General features: G+C 44.1%; 1 protein-coding gene across 4 annotated transcripts in view; it reads left to right on the plus strand.

Moving 5' to 3' along the window:
• Positions 1 to 23,455, plus strand: part of LOC144696063 (F-box only protein 39-like) — a 63,473-nt gene extending 40,018 nt beyond the window's left edge. For all 4 annotated transcript variants that reach the window (XM_078567269.1, XM_078567272.1, XM_078567270.1 and 1 more), the window contains 4 exons: positions 143 to 610; positions 2,892 to 3,464; positions 20,690 to 20,866; positions 22,672 to 23,455. In XM_078567269.1, the coding sequence (XP_078423395.1) occupies positions 164 to 610; positions 2,892 to 3,464; positions 20,690 to 20,866; positions 22,672 to 22,800 (1,326 nt within the window). In that variant the 5' untranslated portion in view covers positions 143 to 163 and the 3' untranslated portion in view covers positions 22,801 to 23,455. The remainder of the gene's footprint in view (positions 1 to 142; positions 611 to 2,891; positions 3,465 to 20,689; positions 20,867 to 22,671) is intronic.
• The last annotated feature ends 1,001 nt before the right edge of the window (positions 23,456 to 24,456 follow it).

Raw genomic sequence — 24,456 nt, forward strand, 5'->3', positions numbered from 1 at the left:
GCTGGTTGGTACTCAACATGTTGATTAATAATGAGGCCTTCAATAAAGTATTTGAAACAGTATCTGTTCTGTCCTGTGTGATTGACATTTCGACTGGTTCTGACCTATCTAATGTTTGGGTTTTAATCCTTGTCGATCCTAGCATTCACCGTATGTGAACGGGATGGAGATAGCCCATGATCAGTTAACAGAGGCAGGAAATTGGAGTGAGCTGCCAGAGGTGTCCCTGAGACAGGTGTTCCGTTGGCTTGGCGACCAAGACAGGGTCCGGGCAGCCCTGGTGTGTAAATGTTGGAACCATGTGATGCATTCGCCAGCTCTTTGGAGATCCAGAACATTCACCTTCTGTGGGAGACCATCCAAATACCGGCGGGCTGAGTATGAATCTGCCATCTGGTATGCCAAGAAGTTTGGCAGATACCTGGTAAACTGTGAAATTAAATTCATGAATCCCTACAATTCCCTTCTGACAAGAAGATTCCAAATAACAATGAGGAGCTTCCTAGCTCGCTTAGGAAACGAAAACAACAGATTAAAATCTTTCACTATCCAACATCTGGAGTTGGACCGCCTTGTGTGGAGTTCATCGGTTAGGAATGCCTTCTTAAAGGTATAGTCTTACAATGAAAAGCTTTATCCGTTATTTGAATTTACATATTTCAACATTTTTAATATAATCTCCTGCCAAGGGAACCTAAATGCACAGTCTTTTTAAGACCGAAGACACTGAGTGATTGACTCTCCTCCATGCCATCTCTTTGCCCCAAGAGAGGGAATAAATGGAGTTGCAGTTTCCTACACCAGGCCCTTTCTGCTGGGCTTCTGGGTCGGTGAACTCCTCCAAGTAATCTTTACGCTGGAGGTCCCCGAAGTGAGCACAATTGTAACTGGCGGACTGGCCTGACAGTGTCAGCTGTGCCTCAGTTTGTAGCACTCCTGCCCCTGAGTCAGAAGGTCCTAGGTTTAAGTCCCACTCCAGGACAAAAATCAAAGCTGACACTCCAGTGCAGTACTGAGGGAGTGCTGCACTGTTGGAGGTGCTGCCTTTTGGATAAGAAGTTAAACTGAGGCCCCATTTACCTGCTGGGGCGGATGTGAAAGATCTATGACACTATTTGGAAGAGGAGCAGGGGAGTGAGTTACCCCTGGTGTCCTGGCCAATATTTGTCCCTCAATCAACATTATCTGAAACAGATTATCTGGTTTTCATTACAATGCTGTTTGTGGGAGTTTGCTGTGTGCATATTGTCTGCCACAGTTCCTACATTCCAACAGAGGCTACAGTTCAAAAAATACCTCATTGGTTGTTAAGTGTTTTGAGACGTCCCATAGTCATAAAAAGTGCAATATAATGCAAGTCTTTCTTTCTGTCAGGGGGCTCTGGGATTCAAACACTTGAACACTGTGTTAAAAAGGTGTTAAATGTTCATTTAGTAATTTACACTACAACACTCTGTCCCATCCTTATATCATTTAAAATCTCTGACATTCTTAATAGTTTTTTTTGAAGTAAATAATGATCTGAATTTTCTTTGGTCCCTCTGCCCTTCTCCTTTTTAAAACCAAGCTCTCATCAGGCTACAGGTCATCCCTCTAGATATCGCTTTCTTGGGCTCATCCATTTTATTGATAATAATATTTGATAATTTGTTTCACAGCACCATATAAACGCAAGTAGAAGTAGTTGCTCGAGCGACTGAGCTAGTAACAGTGAAGTTACTGTAACACAACTGAGCTGTTGTGGCTGCCTCTGGTTTCCTGTATCTCTTGCTTGTCTGACTGCCATAACTTTCTCCATTCAATTTCCAGTTGTCTCATTGTTAGAAGTAACAATTGCCCTTGCCAAACGCAGGAGAAGACAGTAAAGGAATTAAATCAAGCACGATTCCTCAAGAATTGTTTTATCAGACTTCTGTTGCAACTGATATCATTTTCTGAATTTTATTACCGACTGATTTTTTTAAAAATATGAAATTATTTGAATAAAACATTTGCAGTACAGTTCACCACCATGTTCTTTAGACAAACCAACTACACTTCTTAATTACTCCCTAACATCTGCAGTGTAACGAGGTTTCCAGTTTGCATTTTCACAGTAGCAAAGTCTTTTTTAACATGAGAAAATAGCTACATGTGTATAAGAAGTTCAAGTGGGAATAAAGCCTTTATAAGAACTCAGGGAAGTGTGCCATTAGAAAATGCTGTTCACTGAACCAACTCCTTTCCCAGATAACGTATACACTGTAATCTATAAGATAATCGATAGAATATCTCACAACAGAAGACCATAACTAACTCCCCTTTTCACTGTATAATTGTGTTTATAACTTATGGGGGATTTCTAACAGTGCAAACAAAATAACACAAAACACTCATTGTTCCACACCAGAAACAATGAGGTAAAATTTTTAATGTTTCTAATACTAATATTGCTCAGTATCTTAACCTTCTTTGAGGGTTAATAACCAGTACAGAAAAAAATTTAATTACATGCTGAATTTTGAAATTAGAGAAGCTGTAGCAGTGCAAGATCTACATGCTATATTTAATTGGAAGACCTGTATTCTGTAGTCTAGATATAACAGATATGACAGACAGATTCGCAAAATACCAAATCTCAAAAGGAACAACAATGAACAAAAGTTTGGCAGTTCCTGGTGCATTTTCCGTGGCAATGCCTCTACCAGTCTTAGTCCACAACCAATCAGCATCCTCTTCACATGCAGTGTAAAGTGTTGTTCCCTTTGAGGTTTGGTATTCTTGCAAATCTGTCCTGATGAGTGGAAGACGAAAAGCTTCAACAGCATGTCTCATTTTTCAGCGATACTCAAGTTCTGTGCTACCAAGTGACTATATATAAGAGAATTGATCTTTTTTCCCTTTTGTTAAAGAGCCTGAACTTTTTCCTCCGCCGTGAGTGCAGACACCTTCAGTCATTCAATCTGAGAGGAGCACGGTTAGGCATGGAACAGGGCTTTTCCATCTTAAACTCACTGATCCACCAGAGAAACAGGAGCTCTATTTCCGAGCTCAACATGGAAGATTTCTTCAGCCATCACCTAGCCATCTATGCCAGCCCCGCCTTCCCCAAGATTGTCCGCAGCTTCTGCAACCTTACCAGCATTTCGATCAATTATAATTGCATCTCTGATGATCTCCTGGACACCCTGTGTGAAAGCTGTTACCAGACCCTCAGAACCATGAATATTAAATGCCATATCCACGACCCTCACAACCAGGTTGTATGGGGGCTCTCCTGGTCCAAGCTTGCTAAACGCGCCACCAACCTGAAAGTCAATTTTTATTTTGAGCTTGTGATGAAGAACGATCGGCTGACTCGCATTTTGGTGCCAGAGATCCCAGTGAGGAGCTTAAATTTTAGGAGCTGCTACTTTAGTGACCCAGATTGGACTATGAAACCCACTCTGACCGATCTAATTCCACACTACAAGAACACACTACAGGTAGGAGATGTTTCATAGATACGCCCAAAGACAGGTCAGTGCAATTTCAATTTGTTAAGATCAAACGACTCAAGTCAGAAATTCTGACAGACACGTTGGCCGATTCTTTACACATAACATCAAAAAGACGCGCAGTAAAAATTTGGTGAATCTATTCGGTTCAGAAGAAATGACGAGAAGAGATTTTTTTCTCTCAGAGGGTCATGAATCTTTGGAACTCTCTTCTCCAGAGAGCGATGGAGTCAGGGTCATTGAATATTTTTAAGGCAGAGGTAGATAGGTTCTTGACTAACAAGGAAATTAACGGTTATCAGGGGTAGGCGGGAAAGCGGAGTCGGGGCCACAATCAGATCAGCCATGATCTTATTGACTGGCGGAGCAGGTGCAAGGGGCAGAGTGGCCTGTTCCTGCTTCTAATTTGCATGTTCGCATATTCAGAAAGAGTCTTGAGATAAGCTGCCTGAGACCTACAATTGTCTGAATGACAAAACTCTGTGTCAAAAGGGTTGCATGAGAAAAAAAGCAATGCAACTCTTTGTGGATTGAGTTGGAAAGACCAATATGACTGAGGCACGCAGACCAGATACATAGTCTGAGCTTGGTGGGAGATGCCCCTAAACCAGCGAAAGGAAAATAGGCCAGGATCCCTGCAGTGACCCCCTCCTGGATAATGGGCATTTGTGATATGAGTGATGACTGAAACATGCTCGATTGTGATGCCCTCCATGGTCAAATTGCTCACTGACACTTCCTTTATAGCTCACGCCTGAAGAATGTCCACTCGATAAGGTGTCCGAGGGTGCCCAGCAAAAAGTCTTTTTTTACTTCGTTCACAGGATGTGGACGTCGCTGGCTAGGCCAGCATTTATTGCCCCTCCCTAACTGCCCATGAGAAGGTGGTGGTGAGTTACCTTCTTGAACCGCTGCAGCCCATGCCTTAACAAGAGATGAGAAAAACGGATGAAAAATAAGGCACAATGCAGAGTTCATTCCATTACCAAGAATGTATTTTTAGGGTCAGTTTATCACATTTTCTAATCCTCAAACCTTAGATTAAACAAAAAACAAAATTTACAAGTGAAAAAGCTTATTAAAGATTATGGCCAGGATTTTCCCCTCGGCGATTTGGGGGCGGGGCCCGGTCGCCAAGGGGAAAATGACACGGGATGACGTCGGGAGGAATCCACAATGTAATCCCGGTCCCTTTAAATTTTTAGGAAGGCGGGCGGACAGCGAAATCATCTGTCCGCCCGCCAACCTGTCCATGGCCAATTGAGGCCATTGACAGGCTAATTAAAGTAATTAAAGACAAGGCTGGCGGGCAGGCCAGGAGCCCCAGCGGGCTCCAGATTATTGATAAAACTTCATCCACTGGCAGGATGAAGTTTCATGTCCGCATTTTAAAAAAATGAGTAAAGTTTATGTGGTCTTTATTAACATGTCCCATCTCGTGTGACATTGTCACATGAGGGGGACATGTTAATAATCTTTTAATGTTTCTATTTTTAATGTTTTTGACACTGTCAGTATTCTCCCTGAGACAGGACTTTGCCTCAGGGAGAAGTGCGCTCTTTCGCGCGCATGCTGGGGATTCCGCTGGGTGGGCCTTAATTGGCCCGTCCACTTAAAATGGCGGCGGGCCCCGTTTCAGTGGCAGGGGTCAGCTGCCCACCCACCGCCAAGCCGGTGGGGCCCGCCTGCCATCCGAGGGCAAGATTCTGCCCTATATATAATCAAACCCAGATTTCAAACGTTTGGTATGTCAGTGGTTTTGGCACAGGTTGATCCACTTGTGCAGCTCTATGTCATAGAAAACGGATCACCCATAAATTAGGCCAGAGTTGAATCCACTTGAGAATAGTTACAGATGAGAAACACCCCTGTGAGGGATTGAATTGAGGACCAGACAAGTCCTAACCTCTAATATTTGAATAGCACAATCGCAACCTATCTTGTGTTCTTTGAAAAATTGATGTGTTTCCCCTAAAAACCTTCATTTGCATGAACATTGAGGACTAGAATCACCTTTACTCACACAGCTACATTGAGAACCAATGAAGATGTACAATTTTCTCCTGTGTTGGCTGTAGCAGGTTCACTGATGGTTGTTTCAAAAGGCAATGCTGCTATTACTCCAAGCCCCTCCCACCCCACAATATACAATCATCTTTCATGTTAACGTGCAGAAATTGTAATATTTTATCTGGGAATTGAATGGTCCCCATACCCTGTAATGAGAGGCAAAAGAAACCTGCAAATCAAAAGAAAAATGATGGTTATCCACAAGAGGTCAATCAACATTGGAGAGATAAGGTTAATGTCTCAAGTGGACCGTCACATGTGAACCAATTTGCTGACATTTGAGTATTTCTGAAAAAAGAGACATGCTATCAAAACTTTTCATCTTGCACTCATCAGGACAGCTACGCAAGATAAACCAACAGTAAAGGGAACATCAATTTATACTGCATGAAAAGAGGGTGCTGATCGGTTGGCAAATGGACTCTGATTGGTAGAGCTGTTGCCATGGAGAATGCAGCAGAGAACAGTTAACTTTTAACTGCCAAGCTTTTGTTTAAAATTCAAACCAGGCAGGTCAATTCTGATTGGTCAAAGCATTCCCATGGGGAATGAACCAGGAAATTGCAGTCCCCCAAGCTTTTGTTTAGTTGGAAAAGGCATAAGGCATGGACATGCTCCTTCTGTCTGCAAAGGACAGGGCCCTGTGTGTGAATATCTGTAGCTTGTAGCACGCATAGGTGAGCCACACTGCAAGCACGACTGATAATCTTAAATTGGTTTTCGGCGTAATTCTTAGCCCAATCAGGACTGTTTAATAAGTGTCGCCAATCACAGAATAACATCTAATTTTGGACATTGTATTTTGAATTTTGCAATCATGGGCTGGCTGGGTACGGTCTGTAGTTTGCTTGTTGTGACCAGCCAATGGCACATGCTGTTTGATATGATCCGCCAATCACTGGGACATGCAGCCTACATACCTGGAAAGTTTTCCACATACATGGAGAAGGATTCCTTCACCTTTGCAAAGACCATGCTGGACTTGCATATCGACAGCAATGCCATGTCCATGTGCTCAGTTGACATTGCTAGCCTATTCATCAATGTACCACTCAAGGAAGCCACATCACTATATAATGGTGATCTAGACACACCTCCAGTGCCTGAATCTGTATTCATTGAACTTATGAACTCAGCAACTTGTGCAGTTGAGTTCAGTTTTAGCGACACTATTAATGCCCTAATAGATGGTGTTGCCATGGGATCCCCTTTAGGCCCAGCTCTCGCAAACATCTTTGTCAATTTCCACAAGAAGCTCATCGACAATGGAATGACATCCAACCTCTTACCCCGTGAATATCTCCAATACATAGATGGTATATTTGCTGTATTTGAATCCATAGCTGCAAGTAAGAGCTTCCTTAACCGGCTCCATCCTACACTCAAATTCACCTTTGAAATGGAACAGTCAAATTCTCTCTTTGACATGCCAGCTGAGAAATCTACCGCAAGCCTACCTTCACTGGTCATTACGTGCACTGGGATTCCTACAGTTCCACATGCTATAGTATTGACCTTATCTGCAATCTTGTAAATAGGACCCTGAGTAATTTGCTCACTGTGCAAACTTGATGCTGAAATAGGGTGCAGGATAATGGCTATCCCGATCAGATCATTGCTAGCTGTACATCGCGGAAACTCATGAATGGGCCTAAGGCTGCCACTTTTGGCCCGGAAAAGTGCCCAGTCTACCTCAGGTTACTCTGGAAGGGTAAGGTGTCTCAAAGGTTTGAGCAACTGATGCAGTTAGTCATTGCACACTATTACTATACAATAGCAACACCAGCGGTATTCTCCATTAACAGGATGCTGCTGTCAAGCCAGAAAGATGTTTTTTTTTATTTGTTCATGGGATGTGGGCGTCGCTGGCTCGGCCAGCAATTATTGCCCATCCCTAATTGCCCTTGAGAAGGTGATGATGAACTGCCTTCTTGAGCTGCAGTCCATGTGGTGTAGGCACACCCACAGTGCTGTTAGGGAGGGAGTTCCAGGAGTTTGACCCAGCGACAGTGAAGGAATGGCGATATATTTCCAAGTCAGGATGGTGAGTGGCTTGGAGGGGAACTTCCAGATAGTGGAGTTCCCACCTATCTGCTGCCCATGTGCTTCTAGACGGTAGTGGTCATGGGTTTGGAAAGTGCTATCTGAGGAGGGTTGGTGAGTTACTGCATTGCATCTTGTAGATGGTACACACTGCTACCACTGTGTGTCGGTGGTGGAGGCAGTGAATATTTGTGGATGGGGTGCCAATCAAGCGGGCTGCTCTGACCTGGATGGTGTCAAGCTTCTTGAGCATTGTTGGAGCTGCACTCATCAAAGGCAAGTGGAGAGTATTCTACCATACTCCTGACTTGTGCCTTGTAGATGGTGGACAGGCTCAGGATGTGAGTTACCTCGCTGCAGGATTCCTGGCATCTGACTTGGTCTTATAGCCATTGTATTGATATGGCTAGTCCAGTTCAGTTTCTAGTCAATGGTAACCCCCAGGATGTTGAAAGTGGGGATTCAGTGATGGTAATGCCATTGACTGTCAAGGGGTGATGGTTAGATTCTCTCTTGTTGGAGATGGTCATTGCCTGGCACTTGTGTGGGGTGAATGTTACTTGCCAGTTCTTGGTCTCAGAGGAGGTGATGGTGCAATGGAATTGTTGGATTAGTAATCTAGAGACCAAGGGTAATGGGTTCTGCTCTGGGCACCCGGGTTCAAATCCCACCGTGGCAGATGGTGGAATTTGAATTCAATGAAAATCTAGAATTAAAAGTGTAACGATGACCATGAAACCATTGTTGATTGTTGTAAAAACCCCTTTAGGGAAGGAAACCTGCTGTCCTTACCCGGCCTACATCTGACTCCAGCAATGTGGTTGACTCTTAATGCCCTCTGAAATGGCCTAGCAAGCCACTTGGTTGTATCAAACTGCTACAAAGCCTCAGAAAAGGAATGAAACTGGATGGACCACATGACAATGACCTTATAAAGTCCTCCTTACTAACATCTGGGGGCTAGTGCCAAAATTGTGAGAGCTATGTCCTTTACAGCTCGGTCAGTAGCGGTGCTACTGAGATACTCTTGGCAACGGACATTGAAGTCCCCCACCCAGAGTACATTCTGTGCCCTTGCCACTCTCTGTGCTTCCTCCAAGTGGTGCTCAACATGGAGGAATATTGATTCATCAGCTGAGGGGTACGTGGTAATCAGCAGGCAACAGCCCGACATAGTCATCCTCATGGAATCTTACAGATAATGTCCCAGACACCACCATCACCATCCTTGGTATGTCCTGTCCCACACCGGCAGGACAGACCCAGCAGAGCTGGGGTATACAGTTGGGAGGGAGTTGCCCTGGGAGTCATCAACATCGACTCCGGATCTCATGAAGTCTCATAGCATTGGGTCAAACATGGACAAGGAAACCTCCTGCTGATTACCATGTACCGCCCTCCTTCAGCTGATGAATCCCTGGGTGGGGGACTTCAAGGTAATCACCTAGAGTGGCTCGGTAGCACCACTACTGACCGAGCTGGCCAAGTCCTAAAGGACGTAGCTGCTAGACTGGGTCTGTGGCAGGTGGTGAAGGAAAAACATTCTTGACCTCATCCTCACCAACCTGCCTGCCGCAGATGCATCTGTCCATGACGGTATTGGTAGGAGTGACCACTGCACAGCCTTTGTGGAGATGAAATCCCGCCTTCACATTGGGGATAGCCTCCATTGTGCTAAATGGGATAGATTTCAAACAGATCTAACAACTCAATCAAATGCTGCATTAATGTCAAGGGCAGTCACTCTCACCTCAGCTCTGGAGTTCAGCTCTTTTGTCCATGTTTGAATCAAGGCTGTAATTGAGGCCATTAGCTGAGTTGCCCTGGCAGAACCCAAACTGAACGGCAGTGAACAAGTTATTGCTAAGCAAGCGCTGCTTGATAGCACTGTTGATGACTCCTCATATCACTTTACTGATGATGGAGAGTGGATTGATGGGGCAGTATTTGGCCGGGTTGGATTTGTCCTGCTTTTTGTGTACAGGACATACCTGGGCAATTTTCCACATAGCCGGGTAGATGCCAGTGTTGTAGCTGTACTGGAACAGCTTGGCTAGGGGCATGGCAATTTCTGGAGCACACGTCTTCAGTACTATTGCTGGAATATTGTCAGGGCCCTGTAGCCTTTGCATGTATCCAGTGCCTTCAGGCGTTTCTTGATATCACGTGGAGTGAATCGAACTGGCTGAAGACTGGCATTAGTGATGCTGGGGACCTGCCTAACAAACAAATGAGCAATGTGGTATATGAATTTCAGTGTTGGTGTGATGCCAGGTATGTCGGCTGTGTGTCCCAATGATTGACAGGTCATATCAAAAGCATATCCCTTTGGCTTTTTGCAATAGGCAAGGTACTTGATAGCATCCAACCAGCCCATGCTTGCAAAACTCAAAACACAAAGTCCAACATTAGATGTGATTCGGTGATTGGACAACACTTGCAAAACACTCCTGAGTGTGCTAAGAAATACACTGACAACCAATTTAAGATTATCGATTGGGCTTGAAGTGTGGCTCACTTACGTGTGCTAGAAGCTACATATATTCACATATAGAGCTCTGTCTTTTGCAGACAGAAGGAACATGTCCACACATTCCAGCTTTTCAAACTAAATGAAAACTTAGGGGGTTGCGATTCCCTGGTTTATTTCCCATGACAATGGCTTGACCAATCAGAATTGACCTGCCCAGTTTGCATTTGAAACAAAAGCTTGGCAGTTAACAGTTCTCTGTTGCATTCTCCATGGCAACGTCTCCACCAATCAGAACCCAGAGGAAAAAACAATAAAAACTGGGAAATAAGAGTGCTGGTCTGAACTGTTTTTTCCTTCTGGGAGTCCATTTGCCAACTGATCAGCACTCTCATGCAGTACAAATCGTTGTTCCGTTTACTGTTGATTTATCTTGCGTAGCTGTCCTGATGAGTGCAAGATGAAAAGCTTCGACAGCATGTCTCTTTTTTCAGAAATACTCAAATGTCAGCACATTGGGTTCACATGTAATGGTCCACTTGAAGCATTAACCTTATCTCACCAATATTTATCATCAATACTCAAGTTCTGTGCTACTGTTGTAGTTTGTCTTAAAAACCACCAGGAGACTCAGGTATGGGCCACAATCGTTTATTAATGATTTAAGCGTACGCAGGGACCGACAGCCTTGGGCATTCCAAGACTGAGCTCTAAAACATTAGAAATGTTCTTCCTTATAAACACCTTGAGTCACGTACACATATTTTAATCTTGTCAACTCACTACCACAGGGTCAACAGATGCCTCCAGCTTTGGTCACTTATTTCCCGTGAGTACAGGCACTGGACATTGTTCTCATCCTCGCAAGGCCACCATATCTTGCTGATTGTGCAGGAGCCTGGGCCTCCTTGATTCCAACACCCACTCCCTGGATCTTGTTCTTTGTTTTACTAGCCTGCCTATCTCATTTCTTCTCCTGCCCGAAACACACCCGTTACTTCCCAGTTCTGCTTTTCTGCTTACGGTTCTGATGTTACTGAAACGCACTGCTAACAAAATAAAACTTTATTAACCCTTTCAATCCCCCCTTTTGATCCTTGGTGTAGCCCAAGGTAGCCAACTCAGTGGTATTGCCCCTTTCCGTGTGCTCCACTGCCCATTGACACTGGCCAGGTATTGAACTTAGGGTTAATAAGGGTATCGGGTTATACCATCTGTACAGGTTGGCCGTGTAATATGGGCACTTGACTCTCTTGTTTAGCTCCCATCTTCCTGAACTTCCTTACTCTTTACCATCTCTTGTGTGGCCTTCTGATGCGGTGAACCAAATATGTCAAGTATAGAACTAATACCAACTGGGTGATAATCAAAACACGGGAGATGATCCTAATTCATTGGTGTATCTGTACATTCAGTCCCCAATTACAAAGGTCCTCCCACCAAGTAGGGGTATCTATTTGTTCCCCATCATCAGTGTTTTAACCCATTGCTGCAGCGTATAATATGTTCTACGCACTTTTTGGGTCTCATCGCCGATATCTGTAAAGTGTTCAGGTAACAGTGGGATTACATAGGAGAACTGGCTCAAATACTGTGTCAGGTTTTCTTTATGTTTTCCTCTGCCTGCACATTAACTGTTTCCCTCTTGTAGATTTCCACCAGTTCTACCCTTCCCACCCTAGCTGGTACCTGTGGGTGTAGCCAAACCACAGGGCTGGTTACAGGACAAAATCGATTGTTTCCATATTGGTATTCTTGTTTTGATGTGGTGATGCAATATCTCCCTGTACCCAGGTATGCAACGTGGTTTGGTTCCAACATAGTCCACATAGCTTACATTGTGCAATTGGCTGTTGCATTAAACCTGCACCTGGCTTCCTCTGTCTCATATATCGGATGTGGACACACTACTGAAGAGGCCTCTACTCTGCATCTCTCTAAAGTGGCGCTCCCATACTTTACCATCTATCTCTGCTGCATATGGCGGTATATTAGGATACCTTATATAATAAACCCCCCCCAACTACCCCAATATTTTCTACCCTATAGGATGTCTTTATGGGTGTTGATTCTGGTACAACTGGGATTACCAAAACAATAACAGTCAACATATTATTATGAACAACACACTTAGTATCTGCCTGTCATCATGGTGTTAATCCTGTGGTTGTACTTTTTGTAGCTCACAGGCATATTAATATAGTCAGTAATACATGTAATTAGCCTTTTTCCAGCTTTCCCTTTACCTGTACTCATCTTGTGGTAAATTGTTGTTAAGTATTATTTCTCCTCATCCTTCAACTGCCTCAACTACAGATTCCTTATAGTTTTACCTTTAAGTTTTTGTTTAACTCCCTCTGACCATGATCATCCTAAGATTCTCTTAAGATCAGTTTCTCTATTGCCTTGATCGTTTAAAATGCTTCCTTACTCTTTAGGCCATATTAACCATTCCATGTCCACAGGGATCTCTGTCTCTAGGTCTTTGATTATCCCCCCCTGTGCGGTTTCAATGTCTCAGGTGATGGCCAGATTATTAAACTCAGTTCTCATAAAACAGTTTGTACATTGTGTCTTCTTTCCCTAACTCTATTTCCTACCCTTAATCATTTCCTCATATCATCTTACACATCAATAGCTACCATCTTATCTCATTCAGGTTGTTTGGAGAGAATTTGCAATCCAATAGAGTGTTCTCATAACATTTATATACATGCGTCAGATCCCTAAACTGGCAACCAGTCATATCATGATTCTTATGCTGTGACAGGTTAAACAAGTGTCTATTTGTTATCCATAAGGGTACCTCACCTTAATGGGCAAGACTTTTGCATTGGCGAGTGAGGGTGGGGCCCGCTTGCCGACGCATAAAATGACGCGCGGTGATGCCAGGGGGAACTCCCGACGTCACCGTGCCCCATTTAAATTTTCAGGAAGGCGGGGGCACAGCAAAATCAGCTGCGCGCCCGCCGACCTGTCAATGGCCAATTGATGCCATTGACAGAGTCAATTAAACAATTAAAGGACCTGCCCGTCCAACCTTAAGGTTGGCGGGTTGGCCAGGAGTCCTGGTGTGAACTAGAAAAAATATGAAACCTCATCCACTGGCGGGATGAGGTTTCATGTAGGTTTTTAAAAAATTTAATAAAGGTTTTGTAAAAATTATGGACATGTCCCAACTCATGTGACATGTTAGGGAGATTTTATTTTTCTATTTTTAGGTTTTTAACATTTTGAGCTGTTGTGGTGCTAACTATATTTCCTTCTATGTCTACTGCGTATGGCAGAATATCGTGATACTTAATATAGTAATCCCCCCGTATAACACCAATATTTTCTACTCTATATAATGTGCTGCTGGGTGTTGACATAGGTATGACAGGTATTACTAATACAATGCCTATTAGCATATTACTATTCACTATACGTTCAACATTCATTCTATATACGCGTGTTAAACCTCTGAGCTGGCAACCAGTCAAGTCATGATTCTTGTGTTGTGAAAGATTCAATAAATGCTCATTAGTTACCCATAAAGGGACTTCCCCTTCTTTAATCTGTCTTAAATTCCCTTGGGCTTGTTCCAACGCCCAAGATCCATAGGTGCTGCATACATCATTTCTGCTCGCTTCGTCTGAAACATCTTTCCCTATTTCAATTAATTTATTGATAGTCTCCGCACGACCTTCGAGCAGGGTAGCCAGGCTTTGGATTAACCGTGTCACGTCTTGGTCCGTATCTAATTGGGTATCCTGGATCCCCTGTCCCCGCCCTAAAATCTCTTTAAACTTAAAGCTCAGGGTACAGACCTTCTGATCTACAGTTGCCAGGTCGATGGAATTAACTATTGATGTCCCTGTATTAAATAACGTGGCAGCGTCACTTATCAGGCTGCATTTAGCTCGGTCCCCCTCTGGGCCTGATCGCGTCCCGCCGTTAAACTGGACCACTTCAGCCATCAACTGGCTGGTCAGAGCCGTATACAGCGCTTGGGTGTGGGTTGGGCACCACTGGGGCAGGGAGACACCGGATACATTCAAGACTATGGGTACCAGCTCATGGTGTACATTACCATACAAAACTTTATTTTGGTTGATCAATACGAGACCATTTGTTGGCCCTGGGTACATGACCGGGCCAAGGTGGCAAGGTTTGAGAGGCTTTGGCTACCTCGGCTTGGGTTGTGGGGCTGGTCGTGGGAGGTGGTTGGGTAGTGGTACTAATTTCCTCTTTTTGGGTGGACCTCCCATATCCACCTCTGGTCACCCTTTCCCCAAGTCGGTATATCATTATTATTATTTGGGCTACAAATATTCGGTTTACAATCGCTATCGTGAGAATGAGTAACCATGGTTTCATACATTGTTAAACACGCTACATAAACGTGACTCTCTAATTCGCAGACAAATTCCAACTGCCCAGCCCGTGCCTTATGCTTAAAACACACACTAGTTAAATTTGGGAATTTGACAGAAGTGCCAACTTTCGCAAACAGCCCCCACCGATCTCTCGCATGTGTCAGGCCTCGGATACTACCGCGCCCGATTTGGAGCAAACCCTTACTGCAATTCAAGAGCGCTTGTTTTCCGACTGTTACATTTATCATCCCCCCCGTGGTGAATCACATTCGGCACTGTCCATGCTGTGCCAAAGTCCCTCCGGTGGTGCGGTTGTTGTCACCATCGCCATGCTCACGAGGGTTGACACTATAATTAACATTCTGTGAACTCAAGCAGATAACCGTCCCTTACCGGTTGTTGAGGTTAGTTCTGTGGGTAAGAATCAGTTAGTAAAATGCTTCAATTGTGACCAGTGTTTCCAGCGCCCCTTTCCCCTCAAGTCTACACATCCACATGTATCACTGGTCATGATTACTTCATATGATCCCACCCATCTGGGTGCAAACCCAAGCTTCTCGGGGGAAATCTTGACCGTAACCTTCTCCCCCACGCCAGGCACTTTAGCTTGATCTGACCTGACCTCCCCTTCCAAGTCCCGTATAATCTGCTGATCCCTGGCTTCCTGTCTTAGCCCGTGAAGCTGTCTACACAGCTCCCGGACCAATTGCCTCATTCTCTCCTTTACCGGACCCACCTCCTTGCTGCCAGTTATGACATCTCCCGGCAACCTCATTGCTCTCCCTGTCATCAACTCGTATGGAGTTAACCCCGTTGATCTGTTAGGCGTTGCCCGAAGCCCCTTAAGGACGCTGGGCAATAAGTCTGCCCAGCCTTGCCCTGTATCCTGGATGGCCTTTGCCAATGCTCGTTTTAGGGTCCTATTCATTCGTTCAACCATGCCTGAGCTCTGTGGATGGTAAGGGACATGGAACTTCTGTTTGATTCCTAGCCACTTACATATTTCTTTTAGTAGGCGTCCTGTAAAATGCGTACCTTGGTCTGAATCCATCTGCAAGGGTATTCCCCAGCGCGGAATCACTTCTTCTAACATTACCCGGGCCACAGTTGTGGCTGAGCAATCCCGTGTGGGGAAAGCCTCTACCCGCCTCGTGAATTGGTCGATGATAACCAGGCAATAGGTTTTCCCTCGGCTCGGTGGGAGGGGTCCTGTAAAGTCTATTTGTATCTGTTCCCAGGGGCCCCTCGGTCGGGGTTGGTGTGACATGCGAATTTTTATGGGCCTACCTGGATTATGTTGGGCACATATCAGACACTGCTGGCAACATTTAGCTACATCTCTTCCCGTTCCCTGCCACCACCAGCATCTGCCCAACCGCCCTAACAGAGCCGATCTCCCTGAGGCTGCACTTAATTGGCCCACCCACGTAAAATGGTGCCACGCCCCCGATTGGGGGCGACAATTGGAAGCGCGCTTGTGCGTGCCCGCCATTCAACTCCCCCCCCCACCACCCCCCCTCCTCCGACCGGTGGGGGGGGTGAAATTCAGCCCAATGAGTTTGTCTCAAGTTTCCCCATGTCTGCTCGAGCATCCATGATGTCATTCCTGGCCATGTCTTCGGAGAGGTTTCTCTCTACATTAATCAATTTGTTAATGCTCCATGGCTCTCTAGCACAGTGGCCAAGCTCCGAATTATCCGTGTCAGGTCTTGGTCCGTACTGAGTTGCCTGTCCTGGGCTCCCTGCCCCCCCCTCCAGAATTTTCTTAAGCTGCGAGCTTAAGGTGGGGACCTATTGGTCCCCTGTTGCCATCATCAATCGAATCTACTGCAGAGGTTCCTGTGTTAAATGCTGTGGCGATGTCATTAACCAGACTATACTTTAACCCACCTTTTCCCCGTACAGGGGGTGCAGACATGGGCCGCCCTCCACTATTAGACCGAGCCACCTGTGTTGTCACTTGTCTTACCAGAGCTGCACACAGTGCTCGGGTCTGACCTGAGCACCACTCAGGCATGCCAATATTGGAGATGTTTAAGACGATGGGTACCAGCTCATGGCGTACATTATCATACCGAGGTTTGTCCGCCTTTATCTCACTATCCATTCTTTGGTCCAGGGCTTAATGCTGGACAAAGGGGATCAGTTAATTGTGGCCATGGTGTTTTGCCTCCACTTTGTTAAGCCAGTTAGCGCTGTTGCTGTAGCATCATTCCTGTGGATTCAAGTACAAAACCTCCCCGTCGTCACTAGTTGGTTGCGATTAGTTCTGTAAAAGAAGATCAGTTAGTAACATGCTTCAAGTGCGACCAGTGCTTCCAGGGCTTCTTCCCTTTCATATCCACACAGGGGCAAGTACTGATAATCATTATTATCCCGTAAGGTCCTATTGACTTGGGTGCAAAACCTAGTTTCTCGGGTGTTACCTTCACCATTACCGTGTCCCTCACTTCTGACATGTCCTGGGGGAGCCGCTCCCCCTCATTCTTTCCTGGTCCACTATCTCCTGCTGCCACCTCACCTCGGACCTCAATTCCTTAAGCTGTCTACACAACTCTACAATGCACCTTCTTACCCTATCTTTCAATGGCTCAGTGTCTTCACTTCCAGTCTTCTCTCTGGGAGTTACTTAACTCTGCACGTGATCAATGGTGTTAATCCTGTGGTCTTACTTTTTGTAGCTCACAGGCACATTAATATAATCAGTTATACATCTAATTAGCCTTTTTCCAGCTTCCCCTTTACCTGTACTCATCTGGTGGTAAATTGTTGTTAAGTATTATTTCTCCTCATCCTTCAAGTGCCTCAACTACAGATTCCTTATACTTTTACCTTTAAGTTTTTGTTTAACTCCCTCTGACCATGATCATCCTAAGATTCTCTTAAGGTCAGTTTCTCTATTGACTTGATCGTTTAAAATGCTTCCTTACTCTTTAGGCCATATTAACCATTCCATGTCCACAGGGATCTCTGTCTCTCGGTCTTTGATTATCTCCCCCTGTGCGGTTTCAATGTCTCAGGTGATGGCCGGATTATTAAATTCAGTTCTCATAAAACGCTTTGCACATTGTGTCCTTCCCTTAATCATCTCCTCATATCATCTTAGACATGCAATAGCTACTATCTTATCTCGTTCAGCTTGTCTGGAGAGACTTTACACTCCAATAAAGTATTCTCATAACATTTTAAAACAGAAATCAAACATTTCTATTTGATTCCAGGCATTAACAGGTTTTTGTTCCTTATCTTCTTCTCAAACAACATTTCATTCTCGCCAAGGTAACCCACCAGATTGTGTCCGACCTTTTACTCATTTTAAAATTATCCCTGATTCTTTAACTCTTGCCAAAAATTGGATTTCTGCCAGACTTTGACAAGGTCTTGAGCTTAACTTTATATTTTGGAAACAGACTTTACAAATGCAAAAAGCTCGCAGCATTTGAATTAGTGTCAATTGTCGCCACACCTTTCAAAATAAAAACTGCCCTTTGAGAACTTTATCGGGAACCAAACCTCAAATTTTTAAACTTTGTAAGAACTGTAATTTACACAATCGAAATTAAAACCACCTCTTTCCCATGTGTGTACATTTGTGTCCAGGTTAAAAGTCCCACTTGTGTATCGACACATATTTCTTATCTTGGATAGCATCCTAGTTAGTCAAAAGTAACCCGCTAAATTACTCTGCACTTTTCAAATCTCAAGATTGTCCCAATTCAAATAAAAGTGCTGTTGGCCTGCAGATTTCCTTTCCTATTTAATTCATCTCTTCTTCAAAAGAAACCCCTTTTTTATCCAAAGAAACCAGCTAGACTGTATGTTTATGCCTTTTGGTTTTCCTAGAATCCTTCTGAATTTCAGGTAATTTTTTTTCCTCAGAATTTTTAGAATACCAACTTGTATGAACTAAAATTAATTCCTCAATCCCAATCAGCTTGGAAGCTGATGGAAAGATTCACTCCTTGCTAGTCTGCAAAGGGGGTGGTACAAAGGCTGGTTCATCTCAAACAAAGGAAAACGCTGTTTTATCTTTAGACTACCTTTGAATTGTGATTTTTTTTTTTGCCAGAAATCTCAACTCGAACCTTATATTCAAAGCATTGGAATGTTTGAGTATACTTTTCTTTTAATCGACTATGAGGCTTTTGACTCTAAAGTGCTGAACTCCACACACAAATGACGATTTAGGGAAGAAAACACACCAAAGCTCACATACAAATGCTTCCTTGCACACAAACACTTCATTGCGCACAACCACACGCATATATATGAAGGCACGGATTTCCATTCTTATAACATTCATCTTAACAACTTAAAACTTTCATACTCTAAACAAAACTTTAAGCAGCAGTGGGGCAGAATAAAGGGGTCTTCAAGGCTCCACCTACAGAGACAATCAAAACGACTGAGGCTTACATCTCCTCTGCTCCTGCCTGTCACTACTCATTAACGCCCTCAGAGGTACCCCCACCGCCCTCTCTCTTTATTTCTCTCCCTCTGTTTCTGGCACAAACACCTCTTGTGACTTAGATCAATTAATTTTTTAACTTGTTTGCCAAAAATTCTTTGGGATCCCACCTGTGCTTCTGGTTATTTTTTGATGTGCTGCTATGAACCCCGTAACAGAGCTTTCCGGTCCCCGGTTGAGGTCCATGGTGCCCTTCGTCTCCTCCTTCTCTCCCGAAAACATCTTGGGCAGGATTTTACGTCCCGCAGGTGGGCGCGTGCCCGACCCGATCGGGTGTAAAATAGCACGTGATGATGTCGGGCGAGCGTCCCGACATCATCGCGTATTCACGTGATATTTTGGTCGGCGGGTGCAAGCGAGAGTTGGCAGTGCACCCGCCGACAATTAAGAGGCCCGTTAATCAATTCATTTAAAGCAATTTTCCACTGCCCGTCCAATCTTATGGTTGGTGGGCAGGTGAATCGAGCAGGTGGCCTTTGGATTGTTTTAGGAAACCTCATCCACAGGTTGGATGAGGTTTCCAACATTAATTTAAAAAAAAACGTTTTGACATAAGTTTTGTAACGTTTATGTTCATGTGAGTGAGTCCTAGGCGGGGACATTTTTTTCACATTTTCTAAATCTTTATTGTTGTTTTTTTTACAATTCTTCAGCTCCGTGAGGCAGTTCCCCACCTTCAGAGAGCTTTCAGTGCGCACTCCCTCCCCTCGTGTGCAAACATTTGCGCTCGTACTTCTCCCACCCCTACCCCAGGCAGCGCTGAGCGTTTCAGCGCGCCTTTCACGCTGGCTGCCAGTTAATTGGCCAGCAGGCGTGAAATCGTGGTCGGGGGCCGATCGCGGGTGGCGGACTGTTTCCCGGCCGCTCCTGGGCCGCACCCACCTGACCACCCAAAAATCCTGTCCCTTGCTCTTTTTTTTGCCCGGCCCCTGTGCGGCTTTGGCTGACTTATTCCGCTCGCAACTTCGAGGGGTCTGACCTGCTTGCGCGTCTTTGGCTTTCTTAGCCCACCAGCGCCGTTCCACCTCCTCTCCCGCCGCCTCCTGACCCGAGTTCTCCTTCGGATTCTTTGGATACTCGGGTATGCTTACCGCTCTGACTATGGGTGGCAAATACTGGGACTCACCTGTTTGCAGTGCTGCTCCGGTGATCTGGTATGAGTACCCTGCTCGCAGTGCCAATTGTTGTCGTTCACCTCGACAAACCACCAGGAGACTCAGGTATGGGCCACAATCGTTTATTAATGATTCAGGGAGCGACAGCCTTGGGCATTCCAAGACTGAGCTCTAAAACATTAGAAATGTTCTTCCTTATAAACACCTTGAGTCACGTACACATATTTTAATCCTGTCAACTCACTACCACAGGGTCAACAGATGCCTCCAGCTTTGGTCACTTATTTCCCGTGAGTACAGACACTGGACATTGTTCTCATCCTCGCAAGGCCACCATATCTTGCTGATTGTGCAGGAGCCTGGGCCTCCTTGATTCCAACACCCACTCCCTGGATCTTGTTCTTTGTTTTACTAGCCTGCCTATCTCATTTCTTCTCCTGCCCGAAACACACCCGTTACTTCCCAGTTCTGCTTTTCTGCTTACGGTTCTGATGTTGCTGAAACGCACTGCTAACAAAATAAAACTTTATTAACCCTTACACTACCAAAGAACTATTTGCTGACATTGGTTAGATATGTGCACCAATCAGAACCAACATTGATTCTGCTAAGCATATAGTATAACGATGTTTACGTCTATATATTGCGCAGTCCTCATTTCTGAGTTGCGATTTTTTTTTTCTTCCCAGAAACTGACATTAGAATTTAACAATAGTCACGAACGGATTGATGATGAATTGCTTCAACTGGTGTTAACATGTGAACGGCTGCACTACATGAAAATCTGGGCCTTCCTCAGCATTAAGTTTATCGAGACAATGCTACAGTATCGCCAGGAAGGAAAATCCAACTTCCGCACCCTTAAGGTAGAGCGACTGTTTTTATTAACAGGATCTTCGGGCCGCTTAAGCACCAGTGAAGGCCTGGTCACCGAGATAATGGCAAATTGCTCAGGTTAATGACCGCTGTGGTCGACCAGGTCCGGAATGGTCCAGCAGTAGCTCCTCATCCTGTAGGGGGGCGACCGAGTTCACCAACGGCTTGGGCCTTTGTCCCACAATATTATTATTATTAGAGCTATCGTTACGTTTGGGTTCTGTGGCTGTGAATCCTTGCCTCTGCTACGGTTTGATCTTTTGTCCCGGGTTTATTCCCAGAAGGAAAAAAAAACAGTAAAAAAACCTGGACATAAGGATACTGGTCCAAACTGGTCTTGTACACCTTACAATGTAACGTGGAGGTGTCAGCTGTGGCTCAGTTCATAGCACCCTCGCCTTTGAATCAGAGGGTTGTGGGTTCATGTCCCACTCCCGGAAACCAAGAACTGTGATTGTACTCGAAAGAGTTGCAATCTGTGACTGTTGATAACTCGAAAGAGTTTCCAGTGGCTTGAGGAGATGTCAGCTGTGGCTCAGTTCATAGCACCCTCGCCTTTGAATCAGAGGGTTGTGGGTTTATGTCCCACTCCCGGAAACCAAGAACTGTGATTGTACTCGAAAAAGTTGCAATCTGTGACTGTTGATAACTCGAAAGAGTTTCAACATTGATAGATACCCTTCTGCCAGCAAAAAATTACAATGTAATGTCAGTAATACTGGGAAATAAGAGCATAATCCGAACTGTTTTTTCCCTCTGGGTTTCCAGCAGTATTATTCCGCTCTTTCTTCCCCTTCCTTTGAATTTTAACCTATTTGTACCTTATGATAAGGAATCACATCAATTCACCTCTTGAACGTTGTCTTTAATGCTATTGGAACCTTTTTGTGGATGAGTGCTGTAAAAACTCTATTGTTCAATTGATATCCTAGAGGGAAAGTTTAGGAAGTTTTATTTTGCTATGTGTGCATATCCTAATCTGTATTATCCTCTCCGTTACTAATGCTTTAATCACTTTGTGTTGTGGGTGTGGTCACATTCCTTTCACTGGCTCCTTTAATCTTTCAGACCTATTTGCTTCCAGGTCGCCTTGTCTAGTACCTTGGAAGCTGGAGTCAATGCATCCTTGGCAGTCAGCCTCTGCCCCCTAGTGGTTAGGTTCATAAAGACACCGCCTGTACAAAGCAGAGAACTCCCCGCATTTAATCCCTTGTCTGCGCTGCTAACTAATCTCAATCATGTTAGCAGCAGATTCTGTTGTACACTTCTACTCCTGCGGGTTAGGGCGGGGGGGCTAAGATAAGACGGTTCGTGTTTCCCGATCACTATGCTCTGATCCTTTTTAGAAAACGTAGAATTTTGGGTTAGAACCAGAGAAAATCAGGCAATGTATCAATTTGGATGAACAGTCGGGTTATCTGATCTGCATTAAATTTGATTAATTGGTTCTACCCATGTACCTTACAAATGCTTTCCATAAACAGAGACTACCATTTGTAAAAGGTTCAGGTAATAAAACTGATTTACCTTAAGTTTGATTGACCATAATGGTTGGCAAGGCCAGTAATTGTAGCCCATCCCGAATTGCTCTTGAATTGAGTGGTTTGCCAGGCCCTTTCAGAGAGTAGTTAATAGTCAACCACATTCCTGTGATATGATGATTTATACATTGCACAATGTCCCAGGAATGAACAAAATAAGCTTGCCTTAGATGGATTTGGGAATAATACAGCTTGATTACCGTAATAAAATGTTTGAGACTATTGATGTGACGGAGACTTTGTTTAATCTGCAGGTGAGAATTTACATGCACAAGTATGAAACGAATGAAGAAGATAAGTTGCTGCGTAACTTATACATGAAGTACAGGGATCTAATCGACACAGAACTCAATTATTTTGTAATTACTTACCCCTTGATGTAAAGGACAGCACTATTGAATGGACAACCCAATTATGATACATTTAAGCAGTTAGAGAATCAATAAGTGTATTCCTCTGCCAGTCAAATAAAACCTTCAGAAACAAAGATGTTATCAGAGACACCCAATGTGTAGGAATAACTGGGACTTATATTATATCATTTACAATATAAAATATTTGAGTAGCACAGTCTATTCCAGTTCTTATTATTGACATTGGGAAGAAGGTTGGAACTTAAGATACAAAACGCTATGGCATTGAATTCACTGGCTGTAGTATTTCACTGGGGTCAGTAATTCATGTCTGAGGCGGCAATAAAACGCTAGCTGAGGTCTCTGTGTGTGTGCGATTCTGTAATTGTACAGAACAAGCCGGAGGTCTCACTTTTGCGGAGATTAATTTCCTTTTCAACAGAAGGGAAAGCCCAGGACGCGAAGTACAAGGACATCTTATGTATTATCAGACCTGAATGTTGTAACTGACCCGCAGTCAGCCCAAGGTATTCTTAATGTATCTGTGTTGTCTGCCTATGAAGATTTAAAACGGATTTTCATCCGACGCTCTTGGCTGTCCAGACCTCCTGATACCTATTAGAAAAACTGTAAACCAGTGACAATGGGTGAAAACAACAGATATTGTCGATAGATGCAAACATCTGTAAAGGGGGGTCAAAGCAATACGTTGAAGCTCATATTCACCATATTTCCTTGTATTTTTTAAATTTATGCATGGTTATAGCAAGTGTTCCAATGTGTGTTAATCCTTGAAGGGCCCCCCTCAAGCTGCACAAGCCCTGGGAGAGGAGGACCACATGTATAAAAAGACACTGCCTAGCCAACATGGAACCCCAATGGGACAAGTAAGATATTCATTTGAAACCGTGGCATAGCAAACCGAAACATTGACAGGACGCGAGCGGTTGTCAAAAGTTCCCAACCATGTTCCCAATCTCAGTGGTACTGTCATGGAGAGGTGTAGAGCCAAAACCAGGTACTTCCCCATAGGGGACAGAAAGTGAAGTATCACCTCAAGCTGCTGGGTCACTACTCTGCACGATAGACAATTTGACAGAGGCAGAGATGTCGTCATTTATCTGCAGTGCAGGCTAGCGATTACCTGGATACCTTATATGTTGAAAAAGCTGTGTGTATACAGCTCGGCTTTTGGAGGGAGGGGAGGATTTGAAGTGGCGAAATGACATCCTTAAAGCCAGTCACCAAGTGTGTTGCTCATTTTGTAAACCCATCAGCTTTATTATCACAGATTTGTAGAATTTTTACGATGTTCATATATTGCAAATAAAATATTTTTGATAAAAAAAGCGGTTGCCTTCCCTTGCTTCACATTACAAGTTCAAACCTTGAAAGACAAAGGTTCTGAAACCCTGAAATTACACTGCAGGGTAAAACACGACAGAAACCAGATGGCACTGCCTGTGTGCATGTAAAGTTGATGGTGTGCTTACTGTCAGCTTGACAATCATAAGGTTCTGCCCTGTGTACAGGTATTTTTTATTGTACATCACCTTTTCCCCTCTGTATACCAAAAAATATGAAATGGTTTTACCATTTTGGCATTCTTAGTCTTCAGCATGCAGGAAAATGTTGAACCAGAATATTTATAATTGTTTACTTTCAATATTAATTTTCTTTGGTCTA

Source organism: Cetorhinus maximus, chromosome 21, assembly GCF_964194155.1.
Source record: "Cetorhinus maximus chromosome 21, sCetMax3.hap1.1, whole genome shotgun sequence".
In the NCBI taxonomy this organism is placed as follows: Eukaryota; Metazoa; Chordata; class Chondrichthyes; order Lamniformes; family Cetorhinidae; genus Cetorhinus; species Cetorhinus maximus.